The 17104-nt window shown below is 41.3% G+C and overlaps 1 protein-coding gene across 1 annotated transcript in view; it reads left to right on the plus strand.

The window, feature by feature from the left end:
* The window catches only part of osbpl10a (oxysterol binding protein-like 10a), a 96055-nt gene that overhangs the window by 32330 nt on the left and 46621 nt on the right, over positions 1–17104 (plus strand). Inside the window, exons 3-5 of the mRNA XM_030741803.1 lie at positions 888–967; positions 6048–6116; positions 15690–15887. Coding sequence (XP_030597663.1) covers positions 888–967; positions 6048–6116; positions 15690–15887 — 347 coding nt within the window. The remainder of the gene's footprint in view (positions 1–887; positions 968–6047; positions 6117–15689; positions 15888–17104) is intronic.

Below are 17104 nucleotides of genomic sequence, written 5' to 3' on the forward strand. Positions count from 1 at the left end.
CAGTGACCTATGAATCATTCAGGCCTTACAAAAGGCACCTAACTCAAGGGATGAGCCAGTGTTATCTACACATAACAGAGAACTTTTAGCAAAGAACTCATTTTAAATTGTATCTGTCCAACTCCATATTTTTTATCATTAGGAGGGTCACAGTTTTACTTCCTGTCCCTTTTAATCAAACTCTCTTCTGATTAGCTGCCTATCACAAACAGAAAGTGTGAACCTTAGGTGGGTGGAGCTTCTGTGCTTGATGACAGGTGTGAGCCTGAGAGGATTTCCACTCTCACGGACATCATGGAGATCCGAGAGTAGAAGTAAATTGTCTGGAATTGAGTGTTTAGAGCAGTCTAAAGCCGAAGCTTTTGCCTCATGTTGAGTACTTACACGTACGTTGACCTAATTTTTTAAAACTTTGGCTATGTTTAAAATCCTCAACTGTAACATTATGCCTATGGCAGAAAATAAAGAAAAGCATAACAGGTTCTTTAAATCTTTTTCTACAGTGTGTTGAGCCCCTAATTTCGAAGTCAGTGCAGTGCTGGAGTTCACTATAGACTGATAATAAGTGGTCACTAACCATCGGTGGATGTGGACACTTTAAGGCTTTCTTATAACTGCATATTTATCTGCACCTGAATGCATGCACTAATTTATCGGCCATGTCAGCAGTGTTCAAATAAATAGTTTGGTTGCAGGAGGTTGAGGGCTTTAATATTATTAATTATTAATTAGTTTTTGTTCTCTCTCTCTCTCTCTCTCTGTGTGTGTGTGTGTGTGTGTGTGTGTGTGTGTGTGTGTGTCTGTGTGTGTGTGTGTGTGTGGTGTGTGTGTGTGTGTGTGTGTGCGTGCGTTGCGTGCGTGGTGTGTGTGTGTGCGTGTTTCTGTAGCCTCTGATGCCAAAGAGCAGCAGTTTTGGATCAGCCAGCTCCAAGCGTGTGCCAGACGTCACTCTGACAGCAGTGCCAAGGTAAAACACACAAACACACACACAGAGTACACACACACTATTACAGAGTAACAGAGTTATAAACATGACCCTGGTCTCAGCTCTTGGCGTCTGTTGCTGTGGAAGATAAGTCAGCAGAGAACCTTGACATTTCCCTGAAGATTAATGTCCTGTTGTGTGTGTTTATAAATGCAACAGTTCTCCATTTCAGACACACTCATATGGGGTTCATGAGTTTTTTTATTTTTTATTTTTACAGGAGTTGGATTTCCCTCAGGTGAAATCCTCTGTGCAGTTCTGTTGTGCCTAAAGAAATTCATGCCCCGTATCTTTGCTGTTCTGCTCTTTAGCCTGCCGGCTTTGAGGAAATGGAAAAGTGACGGATTTCTTTGCTGCCATTTTAAGTTCTAAATGGCACAGACTCTCTTGACTCTCATTTAACAACCCTTCTCAAGATTCAATCTAACATTGTTTCCTCATTTTCTTCTTCTCCTGTCATTCTCCTCTTGTTGACCTGCTGAAAGAAATCTTACAAAAGCTGTTCGTGCAAAGGGCACCAGATCAATAAGTGGCGAGCTGCTGCCCAAGCAATCAAGTTATATACAGATTAAATGTGTCTAAATTTTTACATCTAGTTCCTGCTATGTGTAACTGCTGTACCATTTACTGACAAAAGCGTTAGCTTGCTGATATCTTTAGAGTGAAGTGACCGACAATGTTAATGTTGAAAGAACTCCCATAAGGCATTGCAAATCCCAGATTCCACACTTGAACGTCTTCCAGCCTTCTCAAATTTCAACCTTTTCATTATTGTAGTGTTTATGGTTAGTAATAGTGTTGTGCAATAATGCTTCTGAATAAATTTGTATTTTGTGTAGTGCAGTAAAGTATCAGTATGGTGCAGTGCTTCATTCCTGACTGCAATCAACACTTGGGCGGTTCCCATTTTTACTGTAGTGTGACTAATGGGAAGGAAACCTTGTGACTAAGTGACTGCACTAAAATGTTGGCTGGTTGCGAGTAGTTGGAGCCAGAGGTTAAACGTGCAACACCCTCTGCATGCACAAAATGGTCAAGAAAGCACTTCATGAAATACCAAAGGATGTGACAGCTTGAAACATCGCTTTGCCACACATGTTGCACATCACTTGTATCCTGTTAGATGGTGCTGATCATGCTCTTATTGGTCATGATCATGGGGGGAGTCCTTTTGGTTGACTGTCGCATTAGAAGGTGTGTTTGGGCCCTTCCTCTCACAATTATACTAACATCACTAATATGGTCATATGTTCATGCTTTTTATGACCATGGTTCCTACTGACTCCTACTGTTGTCATAATAAGTTATTGAGTTGTAACTTTATCGTGAACATTTCCAAAAAATTTGTATTATAGCTGAAAAAACATGAAGGTCGACTGCATCTTGAATTTCAAAGTGTTTGTATTAGATGGGCTCTGTACAATGAACCTATTTGACATTTTGGGGCAAGTTAATGAACTTGTACGATGATGAAACAAACTGAAATGGATGACATGAAAGTAAGAGTACTGAAAAATTATTTTTTTTTTAAATCTCAACACACCATTTGTATCTTCTTTCAGGTGATATTCAGAAGCTCGTTTCATTTTCCTTGGCTCTCACCCCATGAATGCTTATCAAAGTGAGCAAATCTACAGTCAAAGACCTTATTAAATGCCACGCAGATAAATGCCACATCTCTGCAGACAACAAGCGCTGTTATGCTTCCAGATGAACACTGTGCCTCTCACTTTGTAACTGAGCAGCCGTTTCAAAAAGGAAACAAATAACGTGAAAATGAGCGAAACACAAAGACATGTTAATGTGAGCGAGGAGGACAAGATTTCAAAAAGGAAAAATGAGGAGCATGATGTAAAACATCTTTAAAAATTTCAGAGCTGAGACCCTTTGCAGAGCTCATGTTTCTGTCATGTGAAACTTTGCTTGCTGTCTAATTTATGAATATATTTAGCGCTTCCTTAGAGACGGGACTTGGTGATTTAGGGAAATATTGTACAGTAATGCACTCCTGCTGCTTTATTAATGGATGCATGTGCAGCTAAGTGTCCCTGGCGGCGCTGTCCTCTTCTTATCTCTGTAGGCTTATTCCTAATGGATTACTGAGTTGGGTGTATTATTTCTACCTTCATCAAAAACTGTATTTTTTTCCAATTGTGGGTTTCATGGATTAATGTTTGGGCAGTTGCTTCTTTTAGGGTTTAGTGTGGTTGTCTAGGGATTAGGTTGTGTGTGTGTGTGTGTGTGTGTGTGTGTGTGTGTGTGTGTGTGTGTGTGTGTGTGTGCGAGCGCGCGTTCGCGCTGCCTGTATCTCTGTGGGGTGTATCCCCCATTCGCCTCATCCAGTGGCGATTGAGTCTTGTTATAGAGCTTCTTGTGGAGCTCCACAGCCGGCGGTGACAGTATGAAAATAAGCAGTGCATGAACGAGAGGAATAATACAAACTGTGTCATTTCTTCTGCAAACTTTTGATTTTAAAGTTGGGTTTGTACAGCTATTAAGATTGTGCTTTTATTGTTTGTTTTTGCTGCAGCTAGCAACAGACAAGCTGATTTTGGATGCTTATGTCTCAAAGGATCATTTTGTGACTGGTCCTTGTTAAAGCAGAGTAAAGTTTAGGTCTGAAACTTGTTTGCTTGGAAAAGCTGTGCATTTGCTGACTGTTAGGTGATTGGTTGCTGGCTGTCGCTAGGTGAAATCAGTCGCAAAGAAGGGGTTGTATCAGAAACCTCCTTTTGATTATTTTGGTATTTGGTAACGGCTGTGTCTGCATGCTTGACGCTGATTTCAAAGTAAAAGTTATGCCTTACCGCTTCAACCAACAAGTTTCAAACCGTGCAGCTTTTACTTTGAAGGTGAATGGTCTCTGATTCGCATCACTACCGCTCGACAAGTAGTTGGCGTGTTTGCAGACAAGTCACTATCTTCCAACGAACTATAGATGACCTGTAATCTGCTGGTGACCAAAACTGATCATGCTGAGCATGTGCATGAGAAAACGCACATTGATGACATCACTTGTGGTGTTAGATGTGTATATATCCACTGGAAGCTTTCATGATGATGCCTTTTTAGAAGCAGGGAATCAGTTTGTCTGTTCATACACTTACCAAACAGTGGAGGAACAGAGGATTGACCAACTACCATGTTGTGCACTTAGCTGAATCTAATCTGGCTATTCACAGCTTTATGAATTTAGATTAGATGTCAGTTCCAATGACGACAGATCCCAGATTTTTATATTTTCATCTTTTAGGTTATCCAAGTCCAGTGGAAACAGTCTCACTAGCTGCAGTTTTTATTATGTCCTTGATTTTTAAGTGAAAAATTATGTGTTCCCAGGCCATTCCGCTGAAAAATGTAGGACACAGTGTTACATGCAGGGAACGTCACTCACAGATTGTCAAACAAAAGTAATCTACATACACCAGCTTAACTATAACATTCTTGCTTTCACTATGATGGAAGTGGAAGTGTAAATGTGCTTTACATCCACACTGATTTATTTGCTCCCTTTCTGTTTTCCTCCACAAGACTTGCTGTGTCTTTTAGTAACTCTGGATGCTGCCAAACTGTCTGATTGAGACTGCCCAGTAGAGATTTAAGGTCCAGTCGCACAGGCCTAGATACTGGTCAATTACCCCCTGACAACCACAGGTTGCTAATGAAAACAAATATGTTTTTTCCCCACTGGTTGGCAAGTGGTTGCTGGTAGTCACTAGGTGAAGTTGGTTGTAAACAGGCATGTGGGGCTGAATCAGAAACCTCCTTGTGATTGTTTTGGTCAATGATTGATTACTGGGATCATGGAAAATATGGAAGACCCTGACTTCCTACTCTCCTACTCCAAGAACTGTAGTGAAACTTGGAAAAATGTGATGCAAACCAGAAACTGAGAAAGTTGTGGCTTACTGCTGCAACCCACATTGTTTAAGAGGCACAACTTGAACTTTCAAGGTGAAGTTCTCCCCTAAAACAGGAATGGTTTTACAGATGGATGCCACTGACATTTTTTCCATTCTCATCTTTTCTGTATGTTTTTTCACTAGTTTTGCAGTTGGCTTGGGTCAGTGTCACTACTGGTAGCATGAGGCGATACTTGGGCCCTACAGTGGTTGCACAGCTAGTCCAACTCCTCCAGGATGTGCCATCCTGGAGGAGTTGAAAGGACCTTCTACGGCCCTTTTCGTAGAAGGTCCTTCCCTTTTCTACGGACCTTCTACGGAAAGGGCCGTAGAAGGTCCTTAACCCATCAGCAGGACCAGTATCTGCTCCTTTGTGCAAGTAACAGGATGAGGACTTCCAGAGCCCTACAAATCCAACAGAGCACCTCTGGGACGTTATGTGCGAGTCCATCCTACGCTGCCAGGTTGCACCTCAGACTGTCCAGGAGTTCAGTGATGTTCTGGTCCAGATCTGGGAGGAGATCCACAAGGACGTCCGTCGTCTCATTAGGAGCATGCCCTGACATTGTCAGGCATGCATACAAGCATGTGGGGGCCATACAAACTGCTGAGTACCATTTTGAGTTGCTGCAATGAAACTTCAACAAAACTGCTGCATCATATTTTCATTTTGATATTTGGGGTGTCTTTGAATTCATCCCTCTGTAGGTTGATCATTTTCATTTCCATTAAATGCTGTCACATCCTTTCATTATTGAGTCCTTATCAGTCTAGATGGTTTTTAGTTTTTTGCAACTGAGATTTGAAGTGTTCCTTTAATTTTTTTGAGCAGTGTATATATATATTCCCCCCGTTTACATACTTTATATAACATGAGGGAGCTTGCAGAATTTTATAGCTAAAATTGACGATTTTCACAGAAACTTCTTTCAATCTGGTGATTGGTTTAAAGAGGTTTAAAGTTGAGCGTTCCACTTTGATGATGCTACAAAGACCACTGTGCAACATAATGTTTATGAATCCCGATGTTCTAGTGTCACAATTAAAAATGGTTTTATTTATGATACATATAATTTTTTTAAATCCATTCTTCGCTTTTTGGAAACAACTGCTTTTGTTCACATTTTTTTCTTCTACTTAGCTTGCCTGTTTGGTTTCAGGTGAGAAAGCTAAAGGGCTCAGATGAACACCTGAGTGTGGAAAGAGCAGGAGGAGGCCAGGAGCTGCTGGTGAGTAAATGACACACACGCACGGTTTCACCTTCAAATGCCAGACAGGGAAAACTGTCTTTCCTCAAGTGTAGAAATCTGTCCATGCCTCTTTGCAAAAACCCTCTTTCATGCAACTTTCTATTGAATAAATAGTTTAAATAGTTTACAGCCTCATTATGGTGCCTGATTCCTGACTAGCTTATTCAACATGTAGCTTTTCAACACATCAAACTGCTGCACAGCTGGAGCTGGTGGGGGGATTCCAATTACTGTGCTCGGCCATAATGAGAAAAGCAATCAAAAGATGAGAGAAAATTGGATAAGTAAGGAAAAAGTGGGAAGAGAAAATGTTTTATCACTCTTTTCCCTTCTGTCCTGTGGAGCTGAGTAACTGTGGGGCATTTCCACGGCAGCAGCTGTTATTACTGTACGCATTGCTGTGGTCTGATCCCTCGCCGAGCCACGTTGTCTGCCTCCCAGATCGTTATCGCAACGACTCCGATGATGAGGCAGCTGGCGGTGGAGGCACAGCTACATCTCTGATAACACATGTCTGTGACACAGAAAGTGTGGCAGGAATGATTTATTACAAACAGGGGCCAAGGATTTATTTTCCTTGTGAGTCTTTTATGGAAAAAAAAAAAGTGTTGATCAACTTCAGGTTCAGTCAGAGCTGACTTTTATTTTGAGCATGTAGCAGAAAATATGGTTGCATGCCATGCTCCTCTTCAATAGGAGGTAGGTGCAGATAACCAGGGGGGTGGACAAAATGGGAGCTAGTTAACAGTTTTGGAGTCAGCAGATCTTAGCAGATATCGCTCTCTTTACCTCCAATCACATACATGTAGCGCACATTTTAAGAATTATACAAGTGTGAATAAATAACAGCTGGTATGAAGTGTTTGCGCTCATATGCTGTGTTTGGGTTTTGCCAAATGTGGGACTGTGCATTATGCCCAAACATCTCTACCTTGGTCTTGTCTGTCCAAAGGATATTGTTCCAGAGGTTCTGTGATTTGTTGAGATGCAGCTTTGGAAACTTAAGCTGTGCTGCCTTGTTCTTTTTGGGACTCAGTCACAGAGGCTTAGAGACTGGTCACCGATCCCCTGACAATTACCAGGCGCTAAGGCAAAATGTGTGTTCCCCAACCAGTTGTCAAGTGGTTGCTGGGAGACTAGGTAAAATTAGTCGCAAAGAGGTATATGGTGCTGCACTGAAAACCCTCTTTGAGATTGCTTTGGTTGCTAGCAGATTGCTGAAGTTGCCTATAGTTTGCATGGAAGACACTGACTTGTCAGCAAAGACTTGCCGCCTACTCGCTGAGGGGTAATGAAAGTGTGAAACATGCAATGCAAACTGGAAATGGAAATACCTTGAAAGTAAAAGTTGTGTCTTACCACTGCAATCCACAGGTTTAAAAAAGGTTTGTGGTTTGTGTTTCACTATCTTTTGCATTAATTTAGCGAGTGTTTGCAGACAGCAAACACAAAAAAAGTCAGCCTCTTCCGTGCACACTATAGGCAACTGGGGCATTCTCCAAGCGGCCAAAGCAATCGCAAGGAGGTTTTTGGTGCAGCACCCTTTTTGTAACCAATTTAATCTAGCAACAGGCAGCAACCACTCACCAACTGTTTATCATGCTGAGGCCTGTAAAGTCTGAGATAGAGCTCTTTGGTTTTTTTGCAGTTTCTCTGAGCATTGCATGGTCTGACCTTGGGGTGAATTTGATGGGACCTCCAGTAATGGGTTGACACACACCTGAATGCTCCAGACCATGAAACTGTCCAAACTTCTGGTTTTATAGAGGTGCTCACACTTGCTGATGATCAATTTGTTAAATGCATTTGATTAACAGCAGCTGGCCTCTACTTGCCTTCCTATTTCCTACAGAAGTAGTAAGGTTGTCCTTAATATACCCTTAGTACTTTCTTTTTTATGTGATTGTCGTCAAACCTGTAACATTTATGTTGGTTTTGTGTGTTAGTTTGAGGAGTGCATTGGAAACATTGGTGCACATTTAAGTCAAATGCTTCATGTATGTTATGATTATTTCCTTACTCCTCAGCAAACATGGTTGAAACTGCAGTGTTATCTCCTGGGCCAAAACTGTTTGCTGTAGAAGGTGAAAACTGCACCACAGATGTTGATGATTCTGCACCAAGAGGTCCAGTCAGACAATGCATGAACTATCAGTCAGATTATTGCAATGAACTGAATGTGCTTCTGTTTTTTTTAATGTCTTTTGATTGGTAGTTATCTTTGGTGACTAAATGGTAGCAAACAGATGGCCACATGACTTCTTCTCCATGTGCACAGACTACTGTAGCCTGTTTTGTTTTTTTTATTTGTTTTTTTTATGAGCAACACTTTAAAGCCATTTACCTTCATCTAAATGTAAATTCATTCTGAGACCGTCACAGACATCATCTCTCTGCCCCTCGATGTCAGCATTATAAACACAACATCCAAGCAGTTCAGTGTGAAGTACGCTAGCTCAGCAGGATGGGAGATGAGCACGAAAGTAGGAGATGGAGTGGCCCTTGCAGCATGAACCAATTTTCTTTTCCTTTTTACTCTTCGCTGAAGATAAAAGTTTATTAACTTCATTTTTAAATTGATAAAACTGCAATATAAAACAGTTGTGGGTGATAGGGTGGTGCGGTGGTTAGTACAGTCACCTTCAAGCCTGGAGTCTGTGTGGAGTTTGCATGTTCTCTTGGTACTCCAACTTCCTCCCATAGTCTGAATACATGCATGGGGTCAGGTTAATTAATGATTCTTAATGAAAAAGGTGTGATTATGAATGGTCATCTGTCTCTCTGTGTTAGCCCTGGGACAGATTGGCAACCTGTCCAGAGTGTACCCTGCCTCCTGCCCTATTACAACTAGAATAGGCTCCAGTTTTGTTAATATTGAAAGCATATTTTTGCTGGAATATGTATTATGTCTTTACTAACCCAGGGGTGACTTAAAGTATGTGGGCAAGGCTTCCAAATTAGGACAAAAATAGTTGTGCAGAAGGTAATAAGATGTCGGCTGAAGTTTTTCTTTTCTTTTTTCTATGAAATGGGGCTGTAGTGTTACTTATTTTATATTTCCATTAATAGCAGGAAGATTTCCCCATCATTGATGGGTCTTGTTAACCAAGACTGGATGTGGAGAAAAGGCTGCCAGTCGATGGTTACTCAGGTCAAAATATTTGCTGGATTTCTTTCCACTGCACTTTTACTATTGATACATTTTGTACATTAACTACTTCACCTCAGCTAAGTTTTAATATTGTTTCTGTTTCTGCAAAGGTTTTTTTTTTTTTTAATGAGAAAACGTTATTTTGTTGGTTGTTTTGCCTGCTTAAACTATTTATACATAGCCAGTCCCAACCTCCTACGAATCCTCCTAATACTCGACCACTGAACCATGAAAATCTTTTGCCACTGCCAAAAGGATCGACCTTCTATTTATAGTATGGCTTTGTAGAACACTTGATGGTTATTATTTACTGAGGCGTGTGCATCCACATTTCTCAATATGCCCAGCTAATAACAATTTTAAATGTGCTATTTAATCAATTTCAATTCATTTCCTTCCATCGTGCTTTCGTCTCAAGCTGTAACTAATAATTATATTCTTATGATGAGTGCCATCAATGCCATTTATTGACCAGACTGATCACAACAGAAGTTTCTGCTAGGATGCATGTATTTCATTTCCTGTAAATAAGCACATTTACATATTTGATCAATAAATGGAAATGCATACCACTCACTTTTGTTAGGTGGAAAGTCACAAATGCACACAGCCCTGAAAGTAGCTGTGATCATGCAGCACAGGCAGACAAAGAGATGCTCTGCCAAGCTCAGTAAGAGAGAGACTGCAAGGCAGCACATCTTCATGTTGATATTACACAGTTGTTTTACTTTTTCCTCCTTTTATAACCAGAATAATTCAGCATACAGCTTCCATAATGAGTGTGAAGGGCCTTTTAGCCCAATTTATAATTTTCTGTTGTACATTAGTCACCCTTTATTTTATGTCTCTTAATCCTAGGTGCTAAGTCCAAAACAATCATTTGCATTCTCAGGCAGTTTTCAGGTCATAACAAAAATCTGAAGATGGGATTAAATTGTGTTAACCTTGTGCTGCTTTGTGTGTGGGGTGTGAAAGGGGAATGATGAGGGGGCAAAACACAGCAGGATGGCACCAAGTTCACAATGATTACTGTAAAAGGGAAGCCATGTGATTGGCTCAGTGTGTGTGTGTGTGTGTGTGTGTGTGAGAGAGAGCAGATTTAAATGAAAACTTTATCAGAGGTGTTACGTGGTCTCAGTTTAGAACTGACTAACTGTTAACCTCCAGGACTCTTTACAATTTGTGACAGAGGACAAAATTAAATAAATATAATTTAAATGTGACCTTTTTCCTATTTTAATAGCAAAAGGTCACATTTATGTGTCACATCTATGAGTCCATAGAGAAATAGTTCTGTGAAACAAAAACAGTAGTTAATACATGTAATTGCAAATCTGTGTAATTATGTGCATAACAGGGTTCGTCATTGTTTTTGTAACTGTGCCACAAGTTTGTCCAGATTTAAATTTTCGGTGGTTGTTGCCTCCCTTCTGCACCACTTGCTGCTCAGTACTCATCCAAGGTTTCCTTAAAGGGCTGAGGTGGGAAAAAATGAGTGAGAAAGCTGCATGTTCAACAAAGCACCGACTCTTTAATGAATGAATAAACGCATCTATCTCTCTGGCTGGAGCTCTTCCCATCAGTTCCCACAGGACGGTTTGACCTTGTTTATTGCAGTGCTGTCAGTCCTATCAGAGGTCGCATCTGGTGGAGTCAGCAAACCAGGTTCCCCTTTCCAGCCACAGCTGAGCCCAGCAGGTAGCCAGCTGCAGTTTCTTGTTGTGATAGTCTAAATTTATGTGACCTGGTTTCAGAGTTTCTCTGCAAAATCCTGCAAAGTGACACAAATTAAGAGGTACTGGACCACATAAGCCTGTTGCACAGCCTGAGAAAGCATCACCAGATGAGTACAGTTTTGTTTCCTAAGTAGACTTTGCATTGAAGTGGAAAAACCCCATAATAATGGAATCGACTGAGGTGAAGTGCGCCCACATAGAAATGCCTAAATAACCAGTTGCTTCACACGAGCTTCACCGTTATCTCGGCCATCTCCTGTTGTGTTCAGTCTTATGCAGATGTAGATCAAATTGTTGTGGTTGCCCATCCACCACTTTCTAGTTTTGTTTTTGCATGAACGAAGTATTTTTAGTGTCTCAAACTAACCAAGCAAAACATTTTACCCATCAAGTCTGTAAGGTGGAACGACCACCATAAACTGAGCCAGCTAAAAGGTGGAGGAGGCTGCCTATTTATTTAGTGAGCTGGTAACATTCAGTTCATCGTGCAGTGTTTAGCAGTTCCTGTTTCCTCTCTGGTAATCCTTAAACCAGAAAGGCTGAATGTAACTCAGCCATTGTTCTTCTTCTGTTTTTTTCCCCCCATTTACAAATTCAAATTAACACTTCCCACTTTAACATGCTGAAAAAAAAGAAAACCTTCAATAAGTCTTTATTTCTGTCCACCTTCCTGCACTTGTGTCTTAAATGGTGTGGTTTTAAACCCTGTTTAGAATTAGTGCTGCTCATCTGAGTGTGGAGCACAGCTGCTCTTTATCAAGCTGATTAGCAGCCTGATGACCATGTGATCCCTGTTTTGTTGTGAAGCTGGAAATGCACACACTCCTGACATGAGGAAGACGTGCACAAGAAGGCAAAATTTGCCCTGTAAGCTAGTCTGGTATCTGCTTGATACTTGATACTGTGTGGTCCCCACTTGTATGTTTATAGGAAGGCAGGAATAACTTGATATGTTGAAATACATGTCTTAAGCCCAACTTTGAGCAGTTCATTCTTGAAAGCTTCTCCTTGATATAACGTCATGGGGACACCCAGCTGGAGGTCAAAACCTGGAGAACCTGTCGAACCAAACCTGCCTCCTGCACAGCAACAGAGATTATCAATAGTGGGCCATTTAAACAGATATTGGAAATATGTTTTGATTAGATTTTTCAGTCAAAAGATTGCTGCATTATCACTACTGCCCTGGACCGCTGCACACAGGCACCCTGAAACTAACCGCCAGTATTAGTGCTGTATGTGGCCCAAAGCTGGGCCGCATGTCTTGGTTCTTTCATTTGAGATGCGATCCAAATATTTGTAGTTTGAAACAAATGAAAATTTTACAGGAATTTGACTTAAACTTTATTATTTCATTTTCATTTTACACTATATCCTCCTGAGAACTGAAGGAAAAAGCATCTTTCAGTTTAACTTTTTTTTTTATTTTTATTTTTTGGTGACCACTACAGAGGACATGGGCGAAAGTGTCAGGTCACACCTGTTAACCTTTGAATTCAGGAGTTTTCACTCCCATTACCACAGCTGTATAAAATCAAGCACCTAGCCATGCAGTCTGCCTTTACAAACATTTGAAAGAGCAGGTCATTCTGGAGAGCTCACTGAATGTGTATTGCTGTAATAGGATGCCACTGTTGCACAAAGTCAGTTTGTGAAATGTCTTCCCTCCTAGATATTCCACAATCAACTGTAAGTGGTATTATTGCAAAGTGGAAGTGTTTACCAACTCAGGCCCACTTATCAAGTCACAGAGCGGGATAGCCGAGTGCTGAGGTGCACGGTGTACGGTGCTGGCAGTAAGATCAGCACAAAAACTCTGCGCCGGGAGCTTCATGGCGTGGGTTTCCATGGCCGTGCAGTTCCTGCAGGTGTAATATGTAGGTGGCTCGGTACTCTTGTGTATACAGTGCATCTTTGTCGTGGCATTTCAGACTCTGTAACACAGTTTATTGCTGACTGGGTAATTGTGTGTAATTAGTGTTTTTCCCTGTCGTGCTGACTGGTCTATCTACCCATGATGCCCCACACAGGGCCAAGTCTGCCCCCACACAGGGCCAAGTCTGCCCACACCAGTGAAGCACCTGTGCTGTTAACATACGACTTCTTAATGGGTTTGAGTAGTGAATTTTAAGGCAGAAATCAAATATTTAGAGCGTTATTTACATATCTGAAAATGCTCTAATTCTTTAAATGCATGTCTGTCCTCCTTCCTTCCAGCACTGACCCTCTGTACAGTTTTCTTAATTTTTTTTTGTTGCAGTTTGTTGGAGTGTTTTGGGGCTCTGTGCGAGTTTTGAAGGACAGAACCTCAGCGTGCCTGCCTGCTCACACTCCTGAAATGCTGTCTTCTTTCCTGTTACTCATGGCTTGTGACTTAGCTGTGCACAATGCAACAACGTTCTCTCCTCTGAGCTGATTATTTTTCTGCTAGAAGATTTCTCAAGTACCCTACACTTAGAGTTTGATGAGGCATCTAATCAAATTGAAAATATTCTTAACTTGTGAGCAATTTTATTATGTGAAAGGAAGAGAACAAGCAGGGGCTCCCTGATTATCTCCGTGATCTGTTACAATGGCAGGTTCGTGATGGGTTTGATCTTCTTGGTTACTGCAGAGCGAGCAGCACTTTTTTTCCCCTCTCATTGTGTGGTTCTCTGGGGTGGAAGTTTATTTGATCCATTTTATTTTTACCGCTGCGGTGACCAGACCTCTGTGCTCTTCTGGGGGATAAATCTGTGCTGCCTCTCTGCTGCAGTATACTAATGGAGAGTAGTTGCAGAAGAGAGAGATAGTGGTCTGACATCGCTGCCTGTGTGAATGTGGAGGTCAGCGAAGTGAGGAGACAAGAGTCGCAGAGGGGAAGCAAAGGAGGCATCAAAATGAAAGATGTGATGTGATTTAAGCTTTGCCGCAGAGGGAAACAAAACAACAAAAGGGTGATTCTGTCTTTTGATAAAACTCAGCTGAGGCACCCACCATCTATCTGGTCACTTGTATCACGATAAAATATTTTAAGGTAACAGTTTTACTGGGGAATAACAACACACATCACACCGTGTCATTATTTATTTAACACAAACTAAGCCAAAGTGCAAAAGCAGTCCTGTGAAGTGCACCCCATGAGTTATTTGCTTGTGGAGCCACCTTTAGTAGCAATAACTTGATGTAATCACTTTCTCTTATATTGTTGTGGAGGAATTTTGGCCGTTCTTCTTTACAGCGTTGCTTCAGTTCATTGAGGTTTGAGGGCATCTGTTTATGCACAGCTCGGCCCCACCACAGCATTTCAATCGAGTTGATGCATTTGTTTTTTTATGTGCAAATCAAGAATATTTCCATTCACATATTGGTGAATGAGGGCCATTGTCCTGTTGCATGACCCAGCCAAGCTTTACTTGTCAGAGGGATGACCTCACATTTGACTCTAGAACAGGGGTCTTCAACTCCAGGCCCAGAGAGCCAGTATCCTGCAGGTTTTAGATGGCTGAATTACCTCCTCAGTATGTAGTCAAGTTCTCCAGAGTCCTGCTAATGACTTCTATATTTGACTCAGGTGTGTTGAAGCAGAGACACATCTAAAACCTGCAGGACACCGGCTCTCGAGGCCTGGAGTTGAAGACCCCTGCTCTAGAACATGTTGGTATACAGAGGAGTTCACGGTCTACTCAGTGCCTGCAAGGTGCCCAGGTCCTGTGGCTGTAAAACAAGCCCAAATCATCACCCCTCTACCACCATGCTTGACAAGTTGGAATGAGGTGTTCGTGCTGATATGCTGCGTTTAGTGGAGATGTTTGGGTTATGGCCAAACATCTCCACTTTGGTCTTGTTCGTCCGAAGAACATTGTTTGAGAGGTCATGAGTTTTTTGTTTGTTTGCTTTTTGTTTGTTTGCTTTTTCAGATGCAATTTTGCAAACCTAAGTTCTTTTTAGAGGGAAGAGGCTTTCTCCCGGCAGCCCTTCCAAATAAGCCGTACTTTTCAGTCTTTTTCTAATGGCACTGTCATCAACTTTAATGTTTAACATCCAAACTCAGGCCTGGAGAGTCTTATCAGTTAATCAAGTGTGTTTGAGTAGCAGCACCTGGCTGCTGCTAACCCTCTTAATTCCTATGGAAACAGTAAGGGTGCACTTCACGCGCTGCTTCTGCATTTTAGCTTAGTTTTTGTTAAATAAATAACAACATAACACATATGTCATGTGTTATTGTTCATGTGAGGTTGCATTTGCCTAATTTCAAGACCAACTAAGGATCAGATTATTTTTATTATGCCCTGATAGGTAAAACCTCAGAATTGAAAGCCGCTGTATATTCTTTGCCATATAACTGTAGGACAAAGCACTGTATGATTGTGTGTCAATGGATGAAAGTGGCTTATTGTGCTCAGTAAGTTTAGTACCGTGTAAGTAACAGTCTGTTTACCATGACTTACAAAGTGAGCTTAAACATTTAAACAAAGCCTCCATTGTGATGAGTTGGAAATGAGAAACCCATCTCATTAGATGATGTCGTCATAACAAACAACAAAGAACCTTATAAACATAAAACTATTTTCTGTATATGTGTAATAGTGAATACATCTTATTGAACCCTATTTATTTTGAATTCCTTTACATTATCATGTTCCTGTCATCTTTAAATCCCCTTACAACTCTCTCCCCTTTCAGGGCTCCTCTTCCTCTGGTCGGACCCGTAGTTTCTCTCTCCTTCCCCACCTAACCCCAACTTCATCCCCGGGATCTCCGAGGCACCTGGGCCACCCTGCTACACCCAGCAACATTGTCACAATCACCCACCACAAATCTCCAGCTGCAGCCCGGCGAGCCAAGAGTCAGTATCCAGGACGGCTGCTGGAGGTTAAAGAGGTGGGTGGAGGAGAACAGTATCAACAGGCCTGTGGACTTGTGGGCGCATGCTTTCAGCTTTTGCTTCTGTTCAACACAGATTTTCTTTCTTCAGTGCACCACGAGCCATTTACTTTCTTTCCAAAGAAAGTAAGAAAGTTGCTGAAGTAGAAGAACTATTTTTTTTTTTTAAAAAAACAAACAAAAAACCGCTAGCAATGATCAGTGTTTTACTCAGATACATCTTTTTGTAATAGTTACACCCTCTGTTATTACACTTAGAGAAATACTTAATACAGTCTGACTTGTGGTTTTGAAATTACGCTGGCGTGCTTTAGGTTGTTTATCTAATATTCAATTTCAATTTTTTTTCATCAGTTATTCCCATTAATAATAATGCTCTACTTGTTAAAACTAAAGCTGCTTTCCTGTGTAGGATAAATAATGTTCTGTTGAAGTAACATCATTCAGATGTGGGTCACTTTAACATTAATGCTCCTCACAGCTTCATTCAGACTTAGCAGTGAGAGAGCGCCGCGGTGCACAGACATCAAGTGATGTATAATGCATCAGGTCAGTTTTACTACAACACAACAGAAATACACAAGAATTTTTCTTTTTGGTCATTTTATCGGTGTTTACAGTGTCTTCCAAAACATCGTCTAAAATAACTTCCTGTCTTTGACCATCGTTACCCGTCTGTCACATGAGACTTACCTTAGTTTAAGAACGTGTGCCACTCACCTCCTGTGAAATAAAACTGTGTATGACTTAATGCCAGCTGGAACTCTGCATTTCCAGACCAGCTTAAGTCTGGAAATGATGGACTAAATAAAAAATGAGTCTGAAATTGTGATCAACTGGAAACTTTTCCAATTTTTATTAAACACAAACTAATTGTGGGTTGCCCTTTCCGACTATTGCACCAATACTTCAGGTTGAGTGGGCGATCCGTATGCTGAAAGGCCAGTGCAAGGCCTTTGGTTTCAGTCTGCCTCAGGCCATTTCCTGTGTCCCCCCCCCCCCCCCCCCCCGCGTGTGCGCTTTCCTGTCTGCTGTCAAAATAAAGGCCAAAAATAAATCTTAAAAGAGAAAAAAGCTGTGCTGTATTTGCTGTGACCTTTTGTCTTCAGAGTGTCTTCAGAGTCTCAGGTGAGACACTGGTGCAGTGAGCTCAACAGATATTTGTGGCATTGTGGCAGGCCTGACGCTGACTGCAGTGTGCTCACTCTTTATTA

The sequence above is a fragment of the Archocentrus centrarchus genome, chromosome 11, assembly GCF_007364275.1.
Source record: "Archocentrus centrarchus isolate MPI-CPG fArcCen1 chromosome 11, fArcCen1, whole genome shotgun sequence".
Lineage (NCBI taxonomy): Eukaryota > Metazoa > Chordata > Actinopteri > Cichliformes > Cichlidae > Archocentrus > Archocentrus centrarchus.